At 42.1% G+C, this 19482-nt stretch overlaps 1 protein-coding gene across 1 annotated transcript in view; it reads left to right on the top strand.

Moving 5' to 3' along the window:
- MCHR2 (melanin concentrating hormone receptor 2) overlaps positions 1 to 19110 on the top strand; it is a 45168-nt gene extending 26058 nt beyond the window's left edge. The window contains exons 3-5 of the mRNA XM_077811689.1: positions 15008 to 15202; positions 16222 to 16341; positions 18786 to 19110. Coding sequence (XP_077667815.1) covers positions 15008 to 15202; positions 16222 to 16341; positions 18786 to 19110 — 640 coding nt within the window. The remainder of the gene's footprint in view (positions 1 to 15007; positions 15203 to 16221; positions 16342 to 18785) is intronic.
- Positions 19111 to 19482: the final 372 nt, after the last annotated feature.

Below are 19482 nucleotides of genomic sequence, written 5' to 3'. Positions count from 1 at the left end.
GAGAAGACTTAGTTTGCCTATCCTAACACATTCTTCCCAGGAGCTTGACTGACAGTAGAATTAGATTAGATGGAGTCTGGTTCCTTCTGTAGCAGTGTACACTGAATGTGAATGGCAGACAAAACTGAAATCAGTGAGAAAAGCAGCATTCACAGAAAGGAAAACTGTTAAAGCCAAGGAAGTGAAGAAATATTTCAAGCCAGATTCATTTTTGTTGCTACAGGAAGGGATAAGTTACACCTTCCTGCACCAGCCTGAACTCATGCTCTTCAGGGGTAAGTTTGATTCACACCAAGGAAGGGAACTACTGGTGCATCTCCTGGGCCAAATCTAGCCACATGAGGATATACTTGTGTCAGTCAATTTAGTGATTTCCCTTATGCTAGATTTCATTTTGTCAGCTTTGGGTTCTGCATTGATGAGTTCAAGGAATAAGAGCTAGAAAATTTAATGAATTTAGACACACAGGGAAGGAGTATTTCCTTTACAGTCAAATTTCAATTGCTGAAAATGCCCAAACAAATAATTAAATGATCCAGAAAGTAAAGCCATCATAAAACATTTAAAGGAATAAAAATTATCTAAGGGCCAGATTGTGATATCCTTATTCACATCAAGTAGTTCATTGCCCTAGGATTAATCATATTGAAATCAATGAGATTACTGTTGGTGTAAGGTACTACTCAGTCTGAGTAATGTATCGCTATCTAAATAATTGTGAACCTGATTTGCCTGTTTAAATGTCCAGTAAATCAACTTCAGGTCTTATGATATCATGAATTTGGCTGATCTCTTTTTCTGTAGCTCAGATGGAAAAGTGATGGGCCAATCTCAAAAGCTTTAGCATTTGAATTCCAGTCTAATAAGCACCCAGAACTTTGGTGGCATCTCTAAATTAGAGTTTACAAAATTGGGATGATAATACTGATATACTTTGCACTTATGTAGCACTTTTCATACAAAGATGTCAAAGTACTATACAAAAGGTGGATAAATATTAGTCCCATTTTACAAGTTGGGCACTTGAAACACAGAGAGGTGGTGTGTCCAAGGTCATACAGACTCAGCAGAACTGAGATTAGACCGCGGTCTCCTTGCTCCCAGTCCATTGCTCAACCAGAAATCTCATTTGCCCTAAGGCTGCCTATGCCTCTCTGGTCAGGTAAAGAGACATTAAAGTAGATGTAAATAATTTATTCCACTTTACAGCCCCTTTACACTGCCAAAATGGTGTAAAATGAAAATCAGCCTCTTCCCCTCCCCACCATGAATAAAATTGTATTAAAATGTTTAGATAGCAGACATTCACCTTTGAACTGCTTCAGAATTCTTCATCGTGGATTGAAAAAAAAAAACACATTTATGCTAAAACATAAGAAAATATAAGCTTTTTAAAAGCAGTATCAGGGAGTGCTCAAATTTGCAAATACATTTTTCCCCCCTTTTTATTTTGCCTTCACTCTTTTAAAATGAAACTCCATTCTCTATTCAAACAGAGTACATAGTAGAGAAAGGGCAGCGTAGATTCATAGAATTCAAAGTCAGAAAGGACCATTAGATCATCTAATCTGACCTCCTGTATATCACAGGCTATTAAATTTCACTTAGATGCCCCATACTGAGCCCCGAAACTTGTATTTGGCTAATCCATATCTTCCAGAAAGGCATCCAGTCTTGATCTGAAGAACATACAAGATGGACAATCCACCATGTCCCTTGGGAGTTTATTCCCATCCTGAATCACCCTCAATAACATTTTTCCAGTTTATATTTGTCTGGCTTCACCTCCCAGCTATTGGTCTAGTTATGCTTTTTTCCCCACTAGATTTAGTACCCAGTATTTTATCACCATGAAAGTATTTATACACTGTAATCAAGTCATCTCTCAACCTTGTTTTTGATAAGCTAAAAAGGCTGCTAAACTTGCATTGCTCCTCTCTAAGGCCTCAAGAATCCATTTCTTCCAAACAATAGTTGCCTTGGTTAAAGAAAATACAAAGTAATGATCTGTAAGTTTACTATAGATGCACCTGCACATTATTGTCTTCTCTAATTTAAAGCCACCTTAGAAGTAATAGATTCATAGGCATTTACAAATCAAAGACTGTTGCATTAATTCAGTCTTTGGAGCAATGATGGTCTCCATCTCAGAATATACTGCAGATGTTTCCAAAAATTTAGCATACAGCTTGTGTGCTATAAAAAAAAAAACAGATGACTGGTAAAAAGTATAGAAATAATGCATTTTCATACACAGGAATCGCTTTCAAAACTCATTATGATTATATCATTATCTAGCACTACAGATGTACATCACACTGTGAAATAGGTAAAATGTGTAAACAATGGAGCTATCCTGCAATGGAGCTATCCTGCAGGGCCTAGGTTCCCCAGGGCTGGTTTCTTCCAGCCCCAGAATCAGATGAACACACACACACACACACATTAACAGAGCGCGTCTGAGCGGACCGGGTTAATCAGCACTCCCAAGCTGACCCCTTATATGTCCTGGACTTAGCAGGCTGGGTCAAACAGCACTTCCAAGCTGTCACCCTCATATGCCGTGGGCACTGCACTGGAATAGAGTACGCCTGAGCAGGCTGGGTCGAGCAACACTTTCAATCTGCCACCCTCATATGCCCCAGGTTCATCACATCCCTATTCCCACTTTCCCGTTACAATTGTTCTGGTCGTAACCCACTTGATGAGCAAATCCCACAGGATTTTTGGGCGCTGCAGGGATCTTTAGCTTAGGTACAAGGAGTATTGCTAGAGAGAGAGTGAGAGAGCTGGGTTCTCACCACTCCATAAAGCTTGAATTGATCGGGGTTCTGAGGTGGTGGTGGTGGTAGCTGAGGGTCCGGAGTGCTGGAGACAGGCAGAGCCCCCAGCACAATCAATCAGGAGAAGATGAAGTCCCAGTGGAACTGATGCAGATTTTAGATCCAGGCATCAGAGCACTTACTTGAGCATGGGTTTTGTAGAGAAAGAACAATGGTTCAAGGGGGAACACTAGATTTGTTTATGGGTAAACTGATGGCTCAAGGGAGTATACCAAAGTTGTTTTGTTCAGGCTAGTTAACAGGAACTGATCATACCTGGATATGGGCAGCGTTCCTTCCAGGGAGCTCACAATGCAATTAGGCAGCTTCAGTATTTTGGATAGCAATAAATAGTTATTAGAATTGGTCTGATAACTACTGAGCTAGGTGTGTGCAGGCGTAGGTTCATTAACATCTGAAGCAGAGATTCCACATCATGCAGTGCTTCCCTGCTTTTCTGGTCCCAGAGTTCTTTGCCGTTCTTGCCTTGGAATCTCTGTTCTCCCTTCTGTATGCTAATGGATATGCCTCCCTGTCCCATCTTTGATGCAAATGAGACGAAGGGAGTTTCCTTAATCCTGTCACCTTTGTCCAGAGGCGTTTAGGTGTGTCTTTTCATTGCTTTTTGTAAATCTTTCTTCTGACCCTCTTTGGTTCAAGCAGAGGCTGTGGCGGGGTGGGGGGAGGTCTTTCATGTGTCAGACAGGCTGGGTACTGAGCTCTGGTTCCCCAAGAACACAGAGAGCTGACAGGTAACATGACCCAAAGAGTTAAAAAGCTAAAGACTATCATTGACAGAGTACAAGAAAATATGAAGAAAATAGAATGAAGCATGTGCTGTATATTTTGAGTGTTTTGAAGGACAGGTGGAGGGTGATATCTTAGTAATATTAAAATATATGAACTTGGGTTGTTTTACAGTAGTTTGTTGAAAGAGGAGAGTATGAATGCTGGTAAACATTCAATGGTGGTCTGCACTCAGCATGCCAGTAAATGGTGCTTGGGAGAAAAGGTCCCAAGAAAACACTAAATTGCTCCTCTCTTCAACGAAGCCCACAACATAAACAAATCTGGAGTTTCTTGGCCAAACCATTTTGCAGCTATGATGGCCCCGAAAAGTTACACAATTTTGATACACTTTATAGTACAGATACATTTCAGGGTAGATGCATTTTGAATACACTGTCATTAAAGTACAGAAACATTTTCCAAAAAAGGAAATGGGCACTTTTTGAAATTCCCATATCTTTACAACTCCTTACCTGTTTTTTTACAAACGTCCCAGAAAAATTCTACCCAGGGTTTAGAGGCAGCATGTAAAATTTCAAAGGGGTCTGGCTTCTCTGGGGAAAATTTGAGCAATGCAGAAGTCAGAAAACCAGGCATAACAGAAAGTTATTTCCAACCTTGGCTATGAAGTGGGAAGCACCGCTCCATTATATGACAGGTCTTGCCTTGTTTCAGCCCTGTTAATGACTCTCAGGCACCTAACAAACTTAAGAAATATATGATCACAAATACAAATAAATGCAAGTACTGACTACTTGATAGCTTTGATCTAGACAACACTTTGATCCGATGACTGATGGCAACTGTGGTATATTATGCTATACAGTTCTATGTGAAATACAGTACTGTGAAGAGAAGAGAATATTACTGGTCTTTTTGTAGTCATATAGAACATAGGAACATAAGAGTGGCCATACTGGGTCAGACCAAAGGTCCATCCAGCCCAGTATCCTGTGTACCGACAGTAGCCAATGCCAGGTGCCCCAGAGGGAGCGAACCTAACAGGTAATGATCAAGTGATCTCTCTCCTGCCATCCATCTCCACCCTCTGACAAACAGAGGCTAGGGACCGACTCCATGAATGTATCCAGTTCTCTTTTAAACCATGTTATAGATCTAGCCTTCACAACCTTCTCAGTCAAGGAGTTCCACAGGTTGACTGTGCGCTGTGTGAAGAAGAACTCCCTTTTATTTGTTTTAAAACTGCTGCCCAACAATTTCATATATTCAGTGCTTATAGTAGATTGAAACAGTGAGGGGAAGTTCTTACCACTCCAGCCAACGAGAAGCAGGAGTTGAGGGGAAGCACTGAGATCTACTAATGAAAAGCTCTATGTAATGTGATAGACCCAGGCCAGTTGGGTACAGTAGAGTAGCCTTATTGGGATCCACTGCTAATGATCCTCCCCCAGCCTAAGAGGGGGGTCCACAGGACCTGGAAAAGCCCACCCACTGCTAAAGATCCCCCCCAGCATAAGTGGGGGGGTCCACAGGACCTGGAAAACCAAGTAATTATGGGGGACAACTAATGAACAACAGGGACGGGAGTGCGGTCAAAGGGTCAAATGAAGGGAACCGGACGGGGACACCGAGCAGAGGGCCCTGGACAGCTCCCACTGCTCCTCAAAGGCGTCAAGGGAGTCAGTGGATACAGCAGAGTAGCCTTATTGGGGTCCAGGAAGTGGGCGGGCGAAGCTCGCCCACTGCTAAAGGATCCCCCCTCAGCCTAAGGGGGGGATCCACAGGACCTGGGAAACCAAATAATTACGGGGGACAACTAATGAAGAACAGGGACGGGAGTGCGGTCAAAGGGTCAAACGAAGGGAACCGGACGGGGACACCAAGCAGAGAACCCCGGACAGTGCCCACTGCTCCTCAAAGGCATCAAGGGAGTCAGAAGCAGAGTAGCAGAAGGCAGATATACTGGCCACTGGATGAACAGTTTTCTGTTCCCTGACTGACCAGAGCAGGGGCTGCTCCAGGCTAATGAGAACACCTGACTCCAATTAACCTGCAAAGAGTCAGGTGAGGCCATTAAGCTAATGTGACCACCTGACTCTAATTAAGGCCCCTCTGATAATATAAAAGGGTTCACTCCAGTCAGGCAGAGAGGAGCCAGAGGACAGGAAGTGTGGCTGAAAGGGCTGGTTAATGAAGACACCCTCAAGGGACCTACACTGTTTTGGCATGAGGCTGTAGGAGCAACAGAGACTATGGGAACTCTCTCACCAACCTCCATTGTTGGCTTATGATGAAAAGGGCTCAGTAGACTGTATCCCTGGCCCTAGAGAGGGAAGGGTTACGTGGAGGATTGCAGCGAGCCTCTGAAGCTAGCATAAACCGCCTGGAAGTGCGGGACCCACGGGGGGGACAAGGTCGGAGCTCTACCACAATAAGTATTAGTATTAGTACTGTTATTATGCAAGTCAGCAGAAGAGGGAAAGCAGCACTTTGCTCTGCTCCCCCATACTTTAAATGCCTCAATATATTTACATTCTACACTGACTTGCTCTGATTTGCAACTATTCCAAGATTTTTCATACTGTCAATCATCCCTTTTTTATGTCAGATTCTAGAAATGCCTTTGCAGCTTCTAGTGAAAAAGACTGTTATTTTGACCATATTTTTTTGTGAACCAGCTTAGTTGTTTTACAACATAGAATAATGAAAGCAAATTTAAATAAAAATGAGTAACTAGCACACTGTATTTGTGTATGGAGAATGGGCCAAATTCCAATCTCAATTACATGGTCTAAATCCAGAGTAATTCCAAAGTTATAAGCATCTTATCAAGAGGTAAGATAGAATTAGTCCCAATTTGCACTAATGTAACTGATACCAGTGATATCAGGATCTGATTCTGTGACCCAAAAAATTAGATTAGTACAGCCAGATCTACCCAAATTAGGGCAAATCAATGCCAGCTGCATTATAAATGTGGAGCATTTCAAACAACCCTTGGCATATAACCCATATCGTCTCATATCCAGATCACTCAAACAGCCTGTTATTTCTGTCTCCAGCATTGTGATTGTGAGACCACAATTAATAGTAATCATGGGGAAAACAACTGCCATAATTTTTTGTTACATGTCATATTCTGTCAGATTCCAGTGAAAAAAGAGCTTGGTTCATTACACAACTTGAAAAATGAAAGAATGGGTTTTATAGCCATAGGCATGACTGAAAAGGGTAGCAGTCAGCTGAAACATGAATCTTCATTGCTCTGAAGTAAAATAAACAATATACTGTTTATGGGATTGATCAGTGTTCTGAGGAGGTACAGAGAAGCCACTTTCTAGATGGCTGGCTTGGGTGTTCAGCTCAAATGCTCAGGGTCAAACTGATTGCCAGTTTTTCCCCAACGTCTGAGTGGGGTGGATCTTGAGAAATTTTCTCCTTCCTCTGCAGCATGGGACTGGTTTGCCTGCTAGGATCATCTCACCAACCAATTCCCTGCCATTGCAGGGGCCTCTAACATTGGTGGCACCTCAGTCTCTTCTGTTCTCTCCCAGTGGCACACAACAGATTAGATTCCTGAGGATTTGAAATGGTGACGTCACTGGGCTCAATATAAGGGTATCTGGATGAAATTTAACAGTATCTGATATGCAGGTGATCAAGCTACATGATCTCGTGGTACTTTGTGGCCTTAAACTCTACGAAACTATGACTCTATGAAGGCTTAAGATACTTTTATATCTAATTCACCTAAAATGTAAAGATGATTTACCTCTCTGTATGCTTTCCTGGACCTATCACTATAGTGTATGAGTGTCTAGTATAGGAAAGTTGTTACTACGTGGTTAACCACAGTTTCAATTATTTATAGTTAAGTTTGGACAGGAGCATTTCAGCTCATTTAGTCCATCCACCTGTATTATTGGGTGATAGTGGGAGACAGTGTTAGTAATCTTAGGTTTTTATAGCATCTACACTGTTACATTCCATGAACTCACATATCAGGTTATTCCATTGTCTACTTAACCTCAAGGTTTCAATATGATCGATACTTCATCTGGTAGTTGTTTAACTCAGCCTGTGAAGATCCATAGTAACTCACTTGTCTTTAGTAGAATTACTTTAGATTTGCCCCAGTGCAACTGAAAGCAGAATTTTATGCTCAGTTTGCAGAGACTACTGTTAAAATCATACATATATGTGGCTTTATATATTTGTTTACTGGCAAAATTCTGTTGTTATATGTAGTCATGTAAATCAGGAATAACTCCATTGAGAGGATAATCTGGTCCTTTATTTGTAATAATTGTAGTTTACTGAATATACAATATCTACATGACATTTTCCTTGTGAAATGGCATGTCAGAGATACTAGTTTTCTGATAAAGAACGTTTATTGCATAAAGTAGTTGTGTTTCCTCTGCAGTTTTCCAGTTTGAAATTACAACAGTAGTTGTAAGTAGTGGTCACTAACTGATAGATTGTGATCAACTGGTCAATCGCGGAGCCTCTGCCAGTCGATTGCAATCTCCAGCCACTAAAACTCCTGCAGCACAGAGAGGCTAGGGCACACTCCTGCCTGCCCTGTCCCCATGCCGCTCCAGGAAGCAGCCAGCATGTCTCTGAGTCGGGGGTGAGGCAGGGGGTCTCCATGCACTGCTTCTGCCTGCAAGCACCGCCCCACAGCTCCCATTGGCCAGGAATGCGGAACTGCAGCCAATGGGATCTGTGGGGGTGGTGCCTGCAGGGATGAGCAGCACACAGAGCCATGTGCCTCCCCACACCTGAGCTGCAATGAAGGAACATGCCAACAGCGCAGGGAGTGGCATGGGGCCAGGGCAAGCAGGGAGCCTGCCTTAGCCCCGCTGCACCACCGCCTGAGGTAAGCGCCGCCCGGCGGGAGACCGCTCCCCTCCGCTCCCACACTCCAACCCCCAGTCCTGAGTCCCCTCCTGGAGACAGCACCCTGTACTGCCTCCTAGAGACAGCACCCTGTACCCCCACCCGCACCCCAACCCTCTGCCCTGGGCCCCTCCTGGAGCCAGCACCCCGTACCCCTTCCTGCACCCTGCCCTAGCCCTGAGCCCCAGCACCCCATACCCTCTCCTGCACCCTGAATCCCATCCTGCACCCCAACCCTAAGCCCCCTCTCAGAGGCCACAGCCCAAACCTCCTCCCACACCCCAACCCTCTGCCCCAGCCTGGAGCCCCCTCCTGCATCCAAATTCCCTCCCAGAGCTCACACCCCTCACCGCCTCCTGCACCACAATCCCCTATCCCAAGCTTAGCCTGGAGCCCCCTCCCATGCTCCAAACCTCTTGGCCCCAGCCCAGAGCCCACACCCCCTCCCACATCCCAAGCCCCTGCCCCACCCCAGTGAAAGTGAGTGAGGATGGGGGAGAGTGAGCAACAGAGGGAGGTGGAGATGGAGGGAGGGGTGGGGCCTCAGGGAAGGGGCGGGATAGATCCTGGGTTGCACTTAAATTCAAAAATTGATCTTGTGCTTAAAAAGATTGGAGACCACTGCCTTAGAAAAAGGGTGAGGCATACTTGTTTGGCAGTATGTGAAAGCTTTCAGCCTTATTGCTGATATTGTAGTTGCCTAGTGTACCTCAGTCTGAAGGACTGTCAATCCTGTCCATTCCAGGAGCACTAAAAATCAGTTAATAGTAATAAAAATTCTATCAGCCTTTCACCAATTGTCCCTTTTATTTTTTCTCTTTTTAAGTGTCTTTCACTAGTAGGAGTCTTAAATAATTTGACTTCAAAACATTAAGGTGGAATTTTCCAGGGGGGTGGGGGGAAGTGATTTACTAATAACTTAGAAAATGATTTCTATGAATTGTTTTGCTTCTTGATACAGATGTTTTTGTAGCAGTTAACAAATACTGAATTCCCAATTTTCAAAAGGCTGCTGTGATTATGAATCCACTATTTCATCTTCTTAAAGGATTAGGGGCCAACCCAACTCCCATATAAGTCAATATGAATTGAATCAGGCACACGGTTCACTGGGTCTATCTAAAAATTCTTTCCAGTTCAGAATCCATTCAAGTAGAAAACGGGCATGGGGTATCTGGACAAGGAAGAGTAATATTGTTGAACCGTTTGGTAGAGCTGGGCTGGTTTGAAAAAATAGAAATCTTTTTCACAATCAAGTGCCTGTTTTTCTTTTCTTTTGGTAAACTTTAAAATTCAATACTTTTCAACTAACTCTGCTGTTTGGTATTGGTTTAAGAAATAGGACCCGATTTTCTTTCTGGGTTATAGCCCCCGTGCACCACTTCAGGGGCAAAACTGCCATAATACCCAACAGAGCATTCCCCTGGTAAAGAGAACTCTGCTGGCACATCTGCACTGCCTCCCCTCTTCCTGGCATAGAGGATGTGTTGTGGGGGAGGAAGTGGTGGAGCTCTGCCACAACCATTCTCCGCTGGCAGAAGTTTCATTACAGGACCTTAAACTAGTGATGGATCTTAGAGCAGGCTGGCTGCTGCTCTAAGTCTCATCAGGGCTGGGACTGGACTCAGGATCAGAGAGCTCCCTGATGCCCTCCTCCTCCCTCAGAGGAGTGCTCCAGTGCAGGCGAGAATCTACCCTTGCATGTTAAATGCAGAGCTATGGTACTGTTTGGGAGCGCTGTCCGGCACATTTCCTAGGTTTGGAAATCAAATATTTTAATTACTTGCTGTTTTTGCAAGGCATGCAGAGAGCTCTGAGACTGCCCCATTGCCTTCATCACCTTCCCATTCTAGCCAGTTGCCCTAAAGCACTACTCTACAGCCACTAGTGGGAAATACAGCCTCCTTCGATGCCATCATTAGTCCCCCTTGATAAGTCAGTTGGTAAAGGGTAAGGAAACCAGAGGTTCCCTTTTCCTGACTTAGAGCAAAGATATCACCTCTGTAACACAGCTGAACCCAACTAGAAATGGGAACTCTAAGGAATTATACCAAACCCAGCTTTTTTAATTGACAAAACAATGGGCTGTTTCCTCAGATGCAGTGTGGCTGCTTTGCACTGCACTACCTGCATTTTGTGAATGCACACACTTTTTGACCAGCACAGTGAGAATCATGTCAGTGCAAGGGTGATTCTGTTGTGTGATTCTAATGACAGAGCCACCGTAGAGGTTTGTACACCATACACTCTCCCTGCAACATACACAACAGGGAACGGAGGGTAGATTGGTTGGGATGTAATTGTGCCAAACTGACCCTTAGCTATGTTTACATCCCCTTATGACTGTGACAAGCCAGTATATATTACAGTAATTCTCAGGCTTCTCTAATGAAGCACATAGAATCACGATTCTACGATTCTAATGAGGAAGACATACAAAAAGCGGCAGCAGATTCCAGGGCAGTGCGTGTGGAAGCTTTACACCATCTCTGGAGACCATACGCTGATTTGTACTCTGTGCATTTTGGCCCTATTCATGGTCTGCCCCACATTTCTCGGACTCTGCCACTGCAGTGTGGAAAGATGCAGACAGAAAAGTAGAACTTAATCTTAATTGTTTTCACCGAGAAAATGGAATTTCCCTGCATAGATTCCAAAATACCTGGCACCATTCTCCCCTAAGAAATTATTTATAGGTTAACCCAGCTGCAATGTTAGTAATAGCATTATCACCCTCAAGATCTGACCTTAACTGGAATGAAAAAGGATGTCAAATGCAATGTACTTAAGTGTCTCTTATACATTCCTGAGTAAACATTTAAATGTTACATCTCTGCCATATAAATTGTTTCATTTAATCTTCTGGATTTTAGCTCAAGAAGAGACAACTTTAATCCACTTTGAGCTTTACAAAATATGTAGGTCATGAAATTTCAATTAAATTTATATTGTAGCATTTGTAAACTGTGGACAGCTGTAGGTTTACTTGTGAGTTAGTGAACTCTCTGAACTGTTCAGAATCTATTTCGTTGGCAGTAGTGATAGTAAATCTTTTAAATTCTACAGACACAACTACAGCAGATTTGAGGGATCCTATTACTCAAATATGTCAGATTGGCCTTTAATTATGTTGAAAAAAAAGTCTTAGGTACACTGTTATATCCCCATCCCCTTCCAGGAAATAATTCAGTCTAAAGTCTTCTTTTTGTGTATTCCTTTTAGGGATGAGTCCTGAAACTGACTTCTTCCAGTACCATCATTTATTAAAAGCCCCCATCACAAGCAGTTAAAGGATGTGGTTGTAACCGTGCCTTTGTGGGTCACAACTGAGAATAACAAGTTCAGGATAAACTGCTGAGAAATAGGGCAGACTCACCCCAAAACTGGTTGTTATTCTCTCATAAGATATACCAAACCAGCAACAAAAGTAAACATCTGCTTCACCACAGTGGCTAAAAAGAAGTCAGAAAAGCTGTCTCCTTTGGCATTCCAGTCCTTATATCACCACAAAAAACACTAGACTTACTGATGAGTGGTTATTTAAAAACAATTTCATCAAACAAAAGAGTTCTTCTGATCCCAAAGGACAAACCCCATACCCAGGGAAATATATAACTTAGATCTTACCCAATCACACTGTTGCCAGTCCTTTAGTATCTAAAATCTAAAGGTTTATTTATAAAAAGAAAGAAAGGTGAGAGTTAAAATTTGTTAAAGGAATCAAATACGTGTAATAATTGCAAAGTTCTTGGATCAGGGTTGTAGCAGTTATGGAATAAACTGCTGGCTTGTTAAGTCTCTAGTTGTTTCCAAATACTTGGAAGGTCCTCAGTCCCTTGGTTAGAATGCTCCCATTTTTAGTAGAAGTTCATGGTCCAGAGGTTTGAGCAGGAAAGAGGCCAAATGGAGCCTTTTGTATAGCTTCTGCCATGTGGAGGGAATCCCATTGTTCTCACTGTGGAAAATTGCAGGTAACAAGATGGTGTTTGGAGTCACATGGGAAAGTCACATGTCCATGCTTGATATGGTTTAGTCAAAGCAGAAACCATTACTCATACTCCAGCTACAAAGTTCACAGGAAAGTCCATTAAGTGTAGATAGGCATCTTCCATTGTGAGTTAAGTGTTCGTTGATGGGCCATTTTATTGAATAGTCCCTTCAAGATTGTTAGGGGGCTTATTCCTTCACCCACTTACTTCCCTGGTCCTTCTCGCACGAACAGAGAGCAACAATACCCGAAGTCCAAAGCTGCAAACAATTTGATGATTATTGGGGTGAACTTCCAGCAAGCAATAATTCCAATTTCCTTCCTTAGTGTCCCCCTTCCCAGCTCTGACACCACAGAACCTTACCTGTGTCCCTGTTCCCATTCCCTGTTCCCATTCCCCCCCCCCACTTAGCAAAACATGATTCCAATTCACCCATCCCAATTCCCTGTTCCCATTCCCCCCTTACTTCCTGATTGACTGCAGACTATATAGTAAAACTTGAGTTCTGCTTAGCGATACCTTAACCAATCATTTTACTGAAATTTAACTAACCAATCCTAACCTAATGTAACACGATTATTTAACCAATTATATCCAACCACCTTAATTAGTTTACACCCAGCAAAATTAATTATACAGCAGACAGAAACAGTCACAGAACCAGACAGAGATTATATAGACAAACAATAGGGAAATGGGGACTACAGTGATAGAACAACAAAGAAATGAGGATTTCACATCCCAGCTATTGATAAGTGAGTTCTTGCCAGACAGGATGCTATCAAAGTAAGTTTCCTTTTACATCTTCTAGGCACTTCCCTTTCTCTGAAGGTGATCGGCATTATCAGGACAGGATTGTATTCCTAACAGCCCAATAGCACCATATTTCAATGTGACTAGTTTGGAATGTAAGGATGTGACCATTCGCTTCCCAGCTTATGGCTGTGTCATAAATATAAAGGGAAGGGTAAACCCCTTTGAAATCCCTCCTAGCCAGGGGAAAGCTCCTCTCACCTGTAAAGGGTTAAGAAGCTAAAGGTAACCTTGCTGGCACCTGACCAAAATGACCAATGAGGAGACAAGATACTTTCAAAAGCTGGGAGGAGGGAGAGAAACAAAGGGTCTGTGTCTGTCTATATGCTGGTCTTTGTCGGGGATAGACCAGGAATGGAGTCTTAGAACTTTTAGTAAGTAATCTAGCTAGGCATGTGTTAGATTATGATTTCTTTAAATGGCTGAGAAAAGAATTGTGCTGAATAGAATAACTATTTCTGTCTGTGTATCTTTTTTGTAACTTAAGGTTTTGCCTAGAGGGGTTCTCTATGTTTTTGAATCTAATTACCCTGTAAGATATCTACCATCCTGATTTTACAGGGGGGATTTCTTTATTTCTATTTACTTCTATTTTTATTAAAAGTCTTCTTGTAAGAAACTGAATGCTTTTTCATTGTTCTCAGATCCAAGGGTTTGGGTCTGTGGTCACCTATGCAAATTGGTGAGGCTTTTTTATCCAATATTTCCCAGGAAAGGGGGGGTGCAAGTGTTGGGAGGATTGTTCATTGTTCTTAAGATCCAAGGGTCTGGGTCTGTAGTCACCTAGGCAAATTGGTGAGGCTTTTTACCAAACCTTGTCCAGGAAGTGGGGTGCAAGGTTTTGGGAAGTATTTTGGGGGGAAGGACACGTCCAAACAGCTCTTCCCCAGTAACCAGTATTAGTTTGGTGGTGGTAGCAGCCAGTCCAAGGACAACGGGTGGAATATTTTGTACCTTGGGGAAGTTTTGACCTAAGCTGGTAAAGATAAGCTTAGGAGGTTTTTCATGCAGGTCCCCACATCTGTACCCTACAGTTCAGAGTGGGGGAGGAACCTTGACAGGCTGCCTCTGCTGCTTAGCTGGAGACCTTAGCCTAAGAACAGGGCCTCAGATTGTCACAGTGAGAAAAGGCCTTATACAGTCAGACAGTGATTTTGATTCTTTCTTTCATACCTCTATAGCTAAGTGATAAACATATACCTAAATTCTTAAAGTATAGACCTTTGCAGGCAGGCCTGAATATCTATATCCTAAAAAAGATGTGCAGGCTAAATACTTTGTGGATGTTACCACAGGAGCAAACATTTGAAATCCAGGTATAAAGTCAATACTCAGAACTTCAAATACCAAAATGATACATGAATGCAGATAGCATAATCATAGTCAGCAAATCATAACTTTTCTATTGACACCTTACTTGACACACTTTGTGTAAGATTTGTTGCAATTATATAACAGTGGTGGCAACAAAGATCTACATGGTCATATTTTAATAGTGGTAACCAAAGCGTAATGACTCATAACTGCAGTTGTGGACTGTTCAGAGAACTGCTTGAATAAACTGCAGATTCAAAGTGCTTTTTCCTCCTGTTTGTAGCATTATATGACTTTTAAAAAGCAGCTTTCACTTTTGGCAATGGATATTTTATTTATTACTTTAGGGACAACTATATAAACTTCCTAATTCATTTTATATTTTCCATTATATTGTTCTGTTACCTGTTTTTGCAGGTACTTGGCTCTTGTACAACCATTTCGCCTCACTAGCCTGAGAACAAGATCCAAGGCTATTCGAGTTAATATATGCCTGTGGGCAGCTTCACTGATCCTGGTGTTTCCTGTGTGGGTCTACTCAAAAGTAATCAAATTCAAAGATGGCTTGGAGAGTTGTGCTTTCGATCTAACGTCACCTGATGATGTACTTTGGTAAGGTTCTAAAACTACAAGTGCCAGGCCCTCAGTTGGTGAAAGAGTCGTTCCACTGACTTCAGTTCTGATTCACACCAGCTGAGGTCCAAGCCCATTTTGTCTGCAGCATTCCTTTCAGTGACATGAGGGAACAGAAGAATGAGCCAAACTTTGGTGTCCTGCTTGGCAGTTCAGAGTGCTATCTCCACTAAAGTAGTCCTAGATATTATTACGAATATTGATGGCCTCAGCACAACTGAATGCAATGGAGCTACACTGATGTGCAGCAGCTGAGGATATGGCCTGGAGGGCTGAGTCTCTGGCTGGAATTAGGTACCTTCTCTTCCATATAGAGATCTCTCAGTGCACTGTCTGTCCAGGCAGGCTATGCTTGTTTGAGGCTATGGCCCATGAAAAAATTAACCTACATTCTCCAAAACATACACATGGCCCTCCAGCATCAGGCCCTGCCCAGATTTCTGCCTTATTTATAGAATTGTCATTTGGGAAGAAAAATAAATGAAGGTTGGGATTTTCAGATGTGCTTGGCATTCATAATAATGCTAGGAACTAATGATACAAGAAATCAATGGAAATTTTACCATTGACTTCAATGACAGCCGAGTTAGGTCAACCCTGAGCACTTTCGAAAATGTTGATACTCTACTGAGTTCATATTTGTATGTTTCATGTTCTTTCAGAATGATACCCAGAGTACATGAGCCACTAACTGTACACTACATATCTTGTCCTATAATTAAATCACAGCCAAAATGTTCAAAAGAGGCCTCTGATTTTGTGTGCCTCAGTTTTTGAGTGCCTAGCTTGAGTGTTTTGGGAGTTTATTCTCAGAAGTGCTGAACACTCACAGCTCCTCTTGACTTCAGTTGAGGTTCCAAAAGTGAGGTCCTAGGACACCCAAAATCAGAGGCCACTTTCTGAAAAATGTTGTATATATATTTTTTTTTCCATTTCTGAGGTTATTTATATGCATTATGTAAACACGTTGTCTGTTCTCTCTGCATTTTGTTTTCCAGGTACACGCTTTATCTGACTATAACAACTTTCTTTTTTCCATTACCACTGATATTCATTTGCTATATATTGATTTTATGTTACACATGGGAGATGTATCAGCAAAACAAGAAAGCAGGATGGTAAAGTATTTTATATTTCAGATATGCTACTAGGGGTGGGAAGAACTTGTTCGCAGGGGGCCGAGTCCTGAAAGGCGCTGTATACCCTTCACTCCCATGATGTCAGTAGGAGTTGAGGGTATTCAGCACCTCAGACCAGACACACAGCACCTTGTAGTCTCAGGCCCATAATTAGGTTTGGTTTGGTGGGCAAAAACCTTCTCAGATACGAATGCTGTCTCATGAAGCTATGTGACAGAATTATTAATAGAAACTCTTTTAAAACATAATGAATTAAGGCTTATACATGTACATTGAGTTTAAACCCCTAAAGGCATGAGATCATTTTGTCTAATCTCCTTTATAACACAGGCCATTATATTTCACCCAGTTATATCTGTACTGAGCTTTGTCCCCTGCTATTCCAGCACTGAGCTGTGTCAGTATTTCCATTGGCTTATAACATTATAACAATATTTCCAGTATTGGCTTATAACATAATCCAAAAGAAATAGGTTCCTGGCTGCAATTGTGCATACAGTTTTTTATCTCAAAAAAGAATTATTTCTCCAAAATGTGATGGGAAATTGGTGTGGTTTTGTCTTTTGGTTGAAGCAGTTTTTTTAAAAAGAAATGATTTCAGGTGCTGACTGAGTTAGAACTCCTGATAGCGAGGACCAAATTCTTGATTAGAGTTAGTTGAAATTGGGGTGGAGGTGGGGGTGGAGAAATAGGAAGTTCAGAAATGAAAATTAAAAACTAAAATTTTCCATTGAAAATTTCAATTTTTGGCAGAAATTCAAATATTAAAAAAATGTTGGTCAAAACCTGAAATATTTTGGCCAAAACATTTCCATTTGGAAATGCTGTGGGTGCCTTATGGGAGTAGTAGCTCAGGTTTCTCAAGCTACCATTCTCCTTTATGGGCCAGGCAACCTGGTCAAACTACATCTCCCAAAATGCACCATGATCTTCTCTCTTAGAGAGAAGAGGTGGTGTATCATGAAAATCCTTGTTTATGATTGTGAGGGAAAAATAACAGGACATAAACTCAGGTCAAGGCCCTGACTTTGGTCAAGCTTGCCTGCAGGCCGTAAACTGATATCCTGCTTGCTTATGTGTATCAAGGGGTAGGAGAAGTCACAGTGGAAAGTTCCCAAAAGGAACAATGGTTTTCTGTGCATAAGGGGCATGAAGGGGCAGGATGGAAAAGTCCCCAGGCAGAACAAATTTGTAATAGTCATGCTTATGAAATATATAACCATAACAGTTGTGTTAGAAAGGTCACTGACTGCAAAAGAACAGACAGTGACTAACAGGAGGGGCCTAGTTGGGGAGACACTTGTTTTTGATTTTGACAAATGTTAATTTTGCAATGTATTCCAAATAAGGTAATTAATACGGAAGTATATGTAATTTGTCTGTGGTTTTAAGCTTTAAAAAGCTGTGTGTGCTTTGCATCGGAGGGTAACTACTGAGAGTCGTTACCACCCCTCCACCCCCCATGCTTGTAATCAATAAAGGAGCCTCAGGCTTGTTCTGATCCAAACACAACGAGTGGTTAATTTTTCCACTACATGATGAAGGATGGAAGATGTAGTCTGGCCAAGGAGCCAGCCCATAGAAGAGAAGGGGGACAGGAGACCACCAAACTACAATATCCATGAGGCTTTGCAGCAGCATTGCCATCAAAATATTTTGGTTTTCGGACAAAATATTACAGTTTGGGAGCATTCTGTTTTTCAAATTTACCACAGAAAGCAGATGCTTTTAATGAAAAATTTGTTTAGTCAAAAACGCAATTGTACATTTAAAAAGAACAATTTCAATAGAAAATCTTCAACCAGCCCTAGTCATATCTCTCCTCAAGATCCCTTGTATACATGGCATACATGGCAGGCACCACCACCTATTGCAGAGGATTCTTCTTCCGTATTCTTCTCCACTCCATTTGTGGTGTCTTTCATTCCAGCGACTGCAGAGAGGGAATAGTGTGCATAGGTTCTTCAAAAATAGCCAACCCTTGCGTAGTAGAGAGAAGTTTCTTTGCATCATTCCTATCAACCTCTTTAGGACCACATAAGGGCCAGCCATGATCTTGTGCCCTGTATTTGTGCCCCAGTTCAAACAATACAGTCAGAAGTAATTGTGGGCCCCAAATCTGCACAGTTCCAATGCTGAAGGGGCAGATATTTGTTCACAATATTCTGAATGATAGCAAATTGCCATCAATCAGGCCTATTAAAAAAAATCTTTTCAGTGCCACCTATACTAATGAACCCATAAGACCATATTGAGCCCTGACTGAAGCAGACAATTCCCAGGAACTTCATTTTTATTTCAGTTGTGTTGTGTCTGCTTCTGTCAGGACTAAATTTTGCCCAAAATACACTGTCTTACTGATCTGTGCTTTCCTTTATATTATCTTCATTTAACAGTTACCAATCTTCACATTTGTGTTGCAGTTACAATACCAGTATCCCAAGACGAAGGGTCATGAGACTGACCAAGATGGTGCTGGTGCTGGTCAGTGTATTTGTTGTAAGTGCTGCCCCATACCATGTGATACAGCTCGTGAATCTTCAGATTTCTCAGCCATCACTGGCATTCTATGTGAGCTATTACTTCTCCATCTGCCTCAGCTACGCCAGCAGCGGCATTAACCCTTTCCTTTACATACTACTTAGCGGGAACTTTCGGAAGCGTCTGCCTCGGTGCACCAATGTCAAGCTCAAGATGACAGAACGTGAAGTTAACAATATTGAAAACACACTGAGGTCAAGCTTTTAAAAGGAGGGGCTATTCAATGAGAGAGATGTATTACATACAGGTCTATTTTTATGGTTAAACTGACTTGGCCTCATTCCCTTCTCACTTATACTACTGTAACTCAGGAGTGACTGTCATCATTGTCAATGGACTTACAACAGTGTAAAGCTAGGGGGAGAGAAGAATCAGGCCCACTATTTGGAAATTAGGGTACGTGGTGGAAGGAAGCTGTTCAAAAGTATTCTTTGTTATTGTCCAGTTGTCTCCTTAATGGTGAATACTACAAGCATAAAGACCAAAGTGAGCTTCTAAAAATGTGCAGTTCACTGGCAGTTACATGATAAAAGGACTGTCTGTGGCTGGTATGTTCAGACAAGTATTCAAGAACTGACA

This window comes from Eretmochelys imbricata, chromosome 3 (assembly GCF_965152235.1).
Source record: "Eretmochelys imbricata isolate rEreImb1 chromosome 3, rEreImb1.hap1, whole genome shotgun sequence".
In the NCBI taxonomy this organism is placed as follows: domain Eukaryota; kingdom Metazoa; phylum Chordata; order Testudines; family Cheloniidae; genus Eretmochelys; species Eretmochelys imbricata.
Note: the sequence above shows the minus strand (reverse complement) of the source record. Positions and strands in the feature narration are given on the sequence as shown.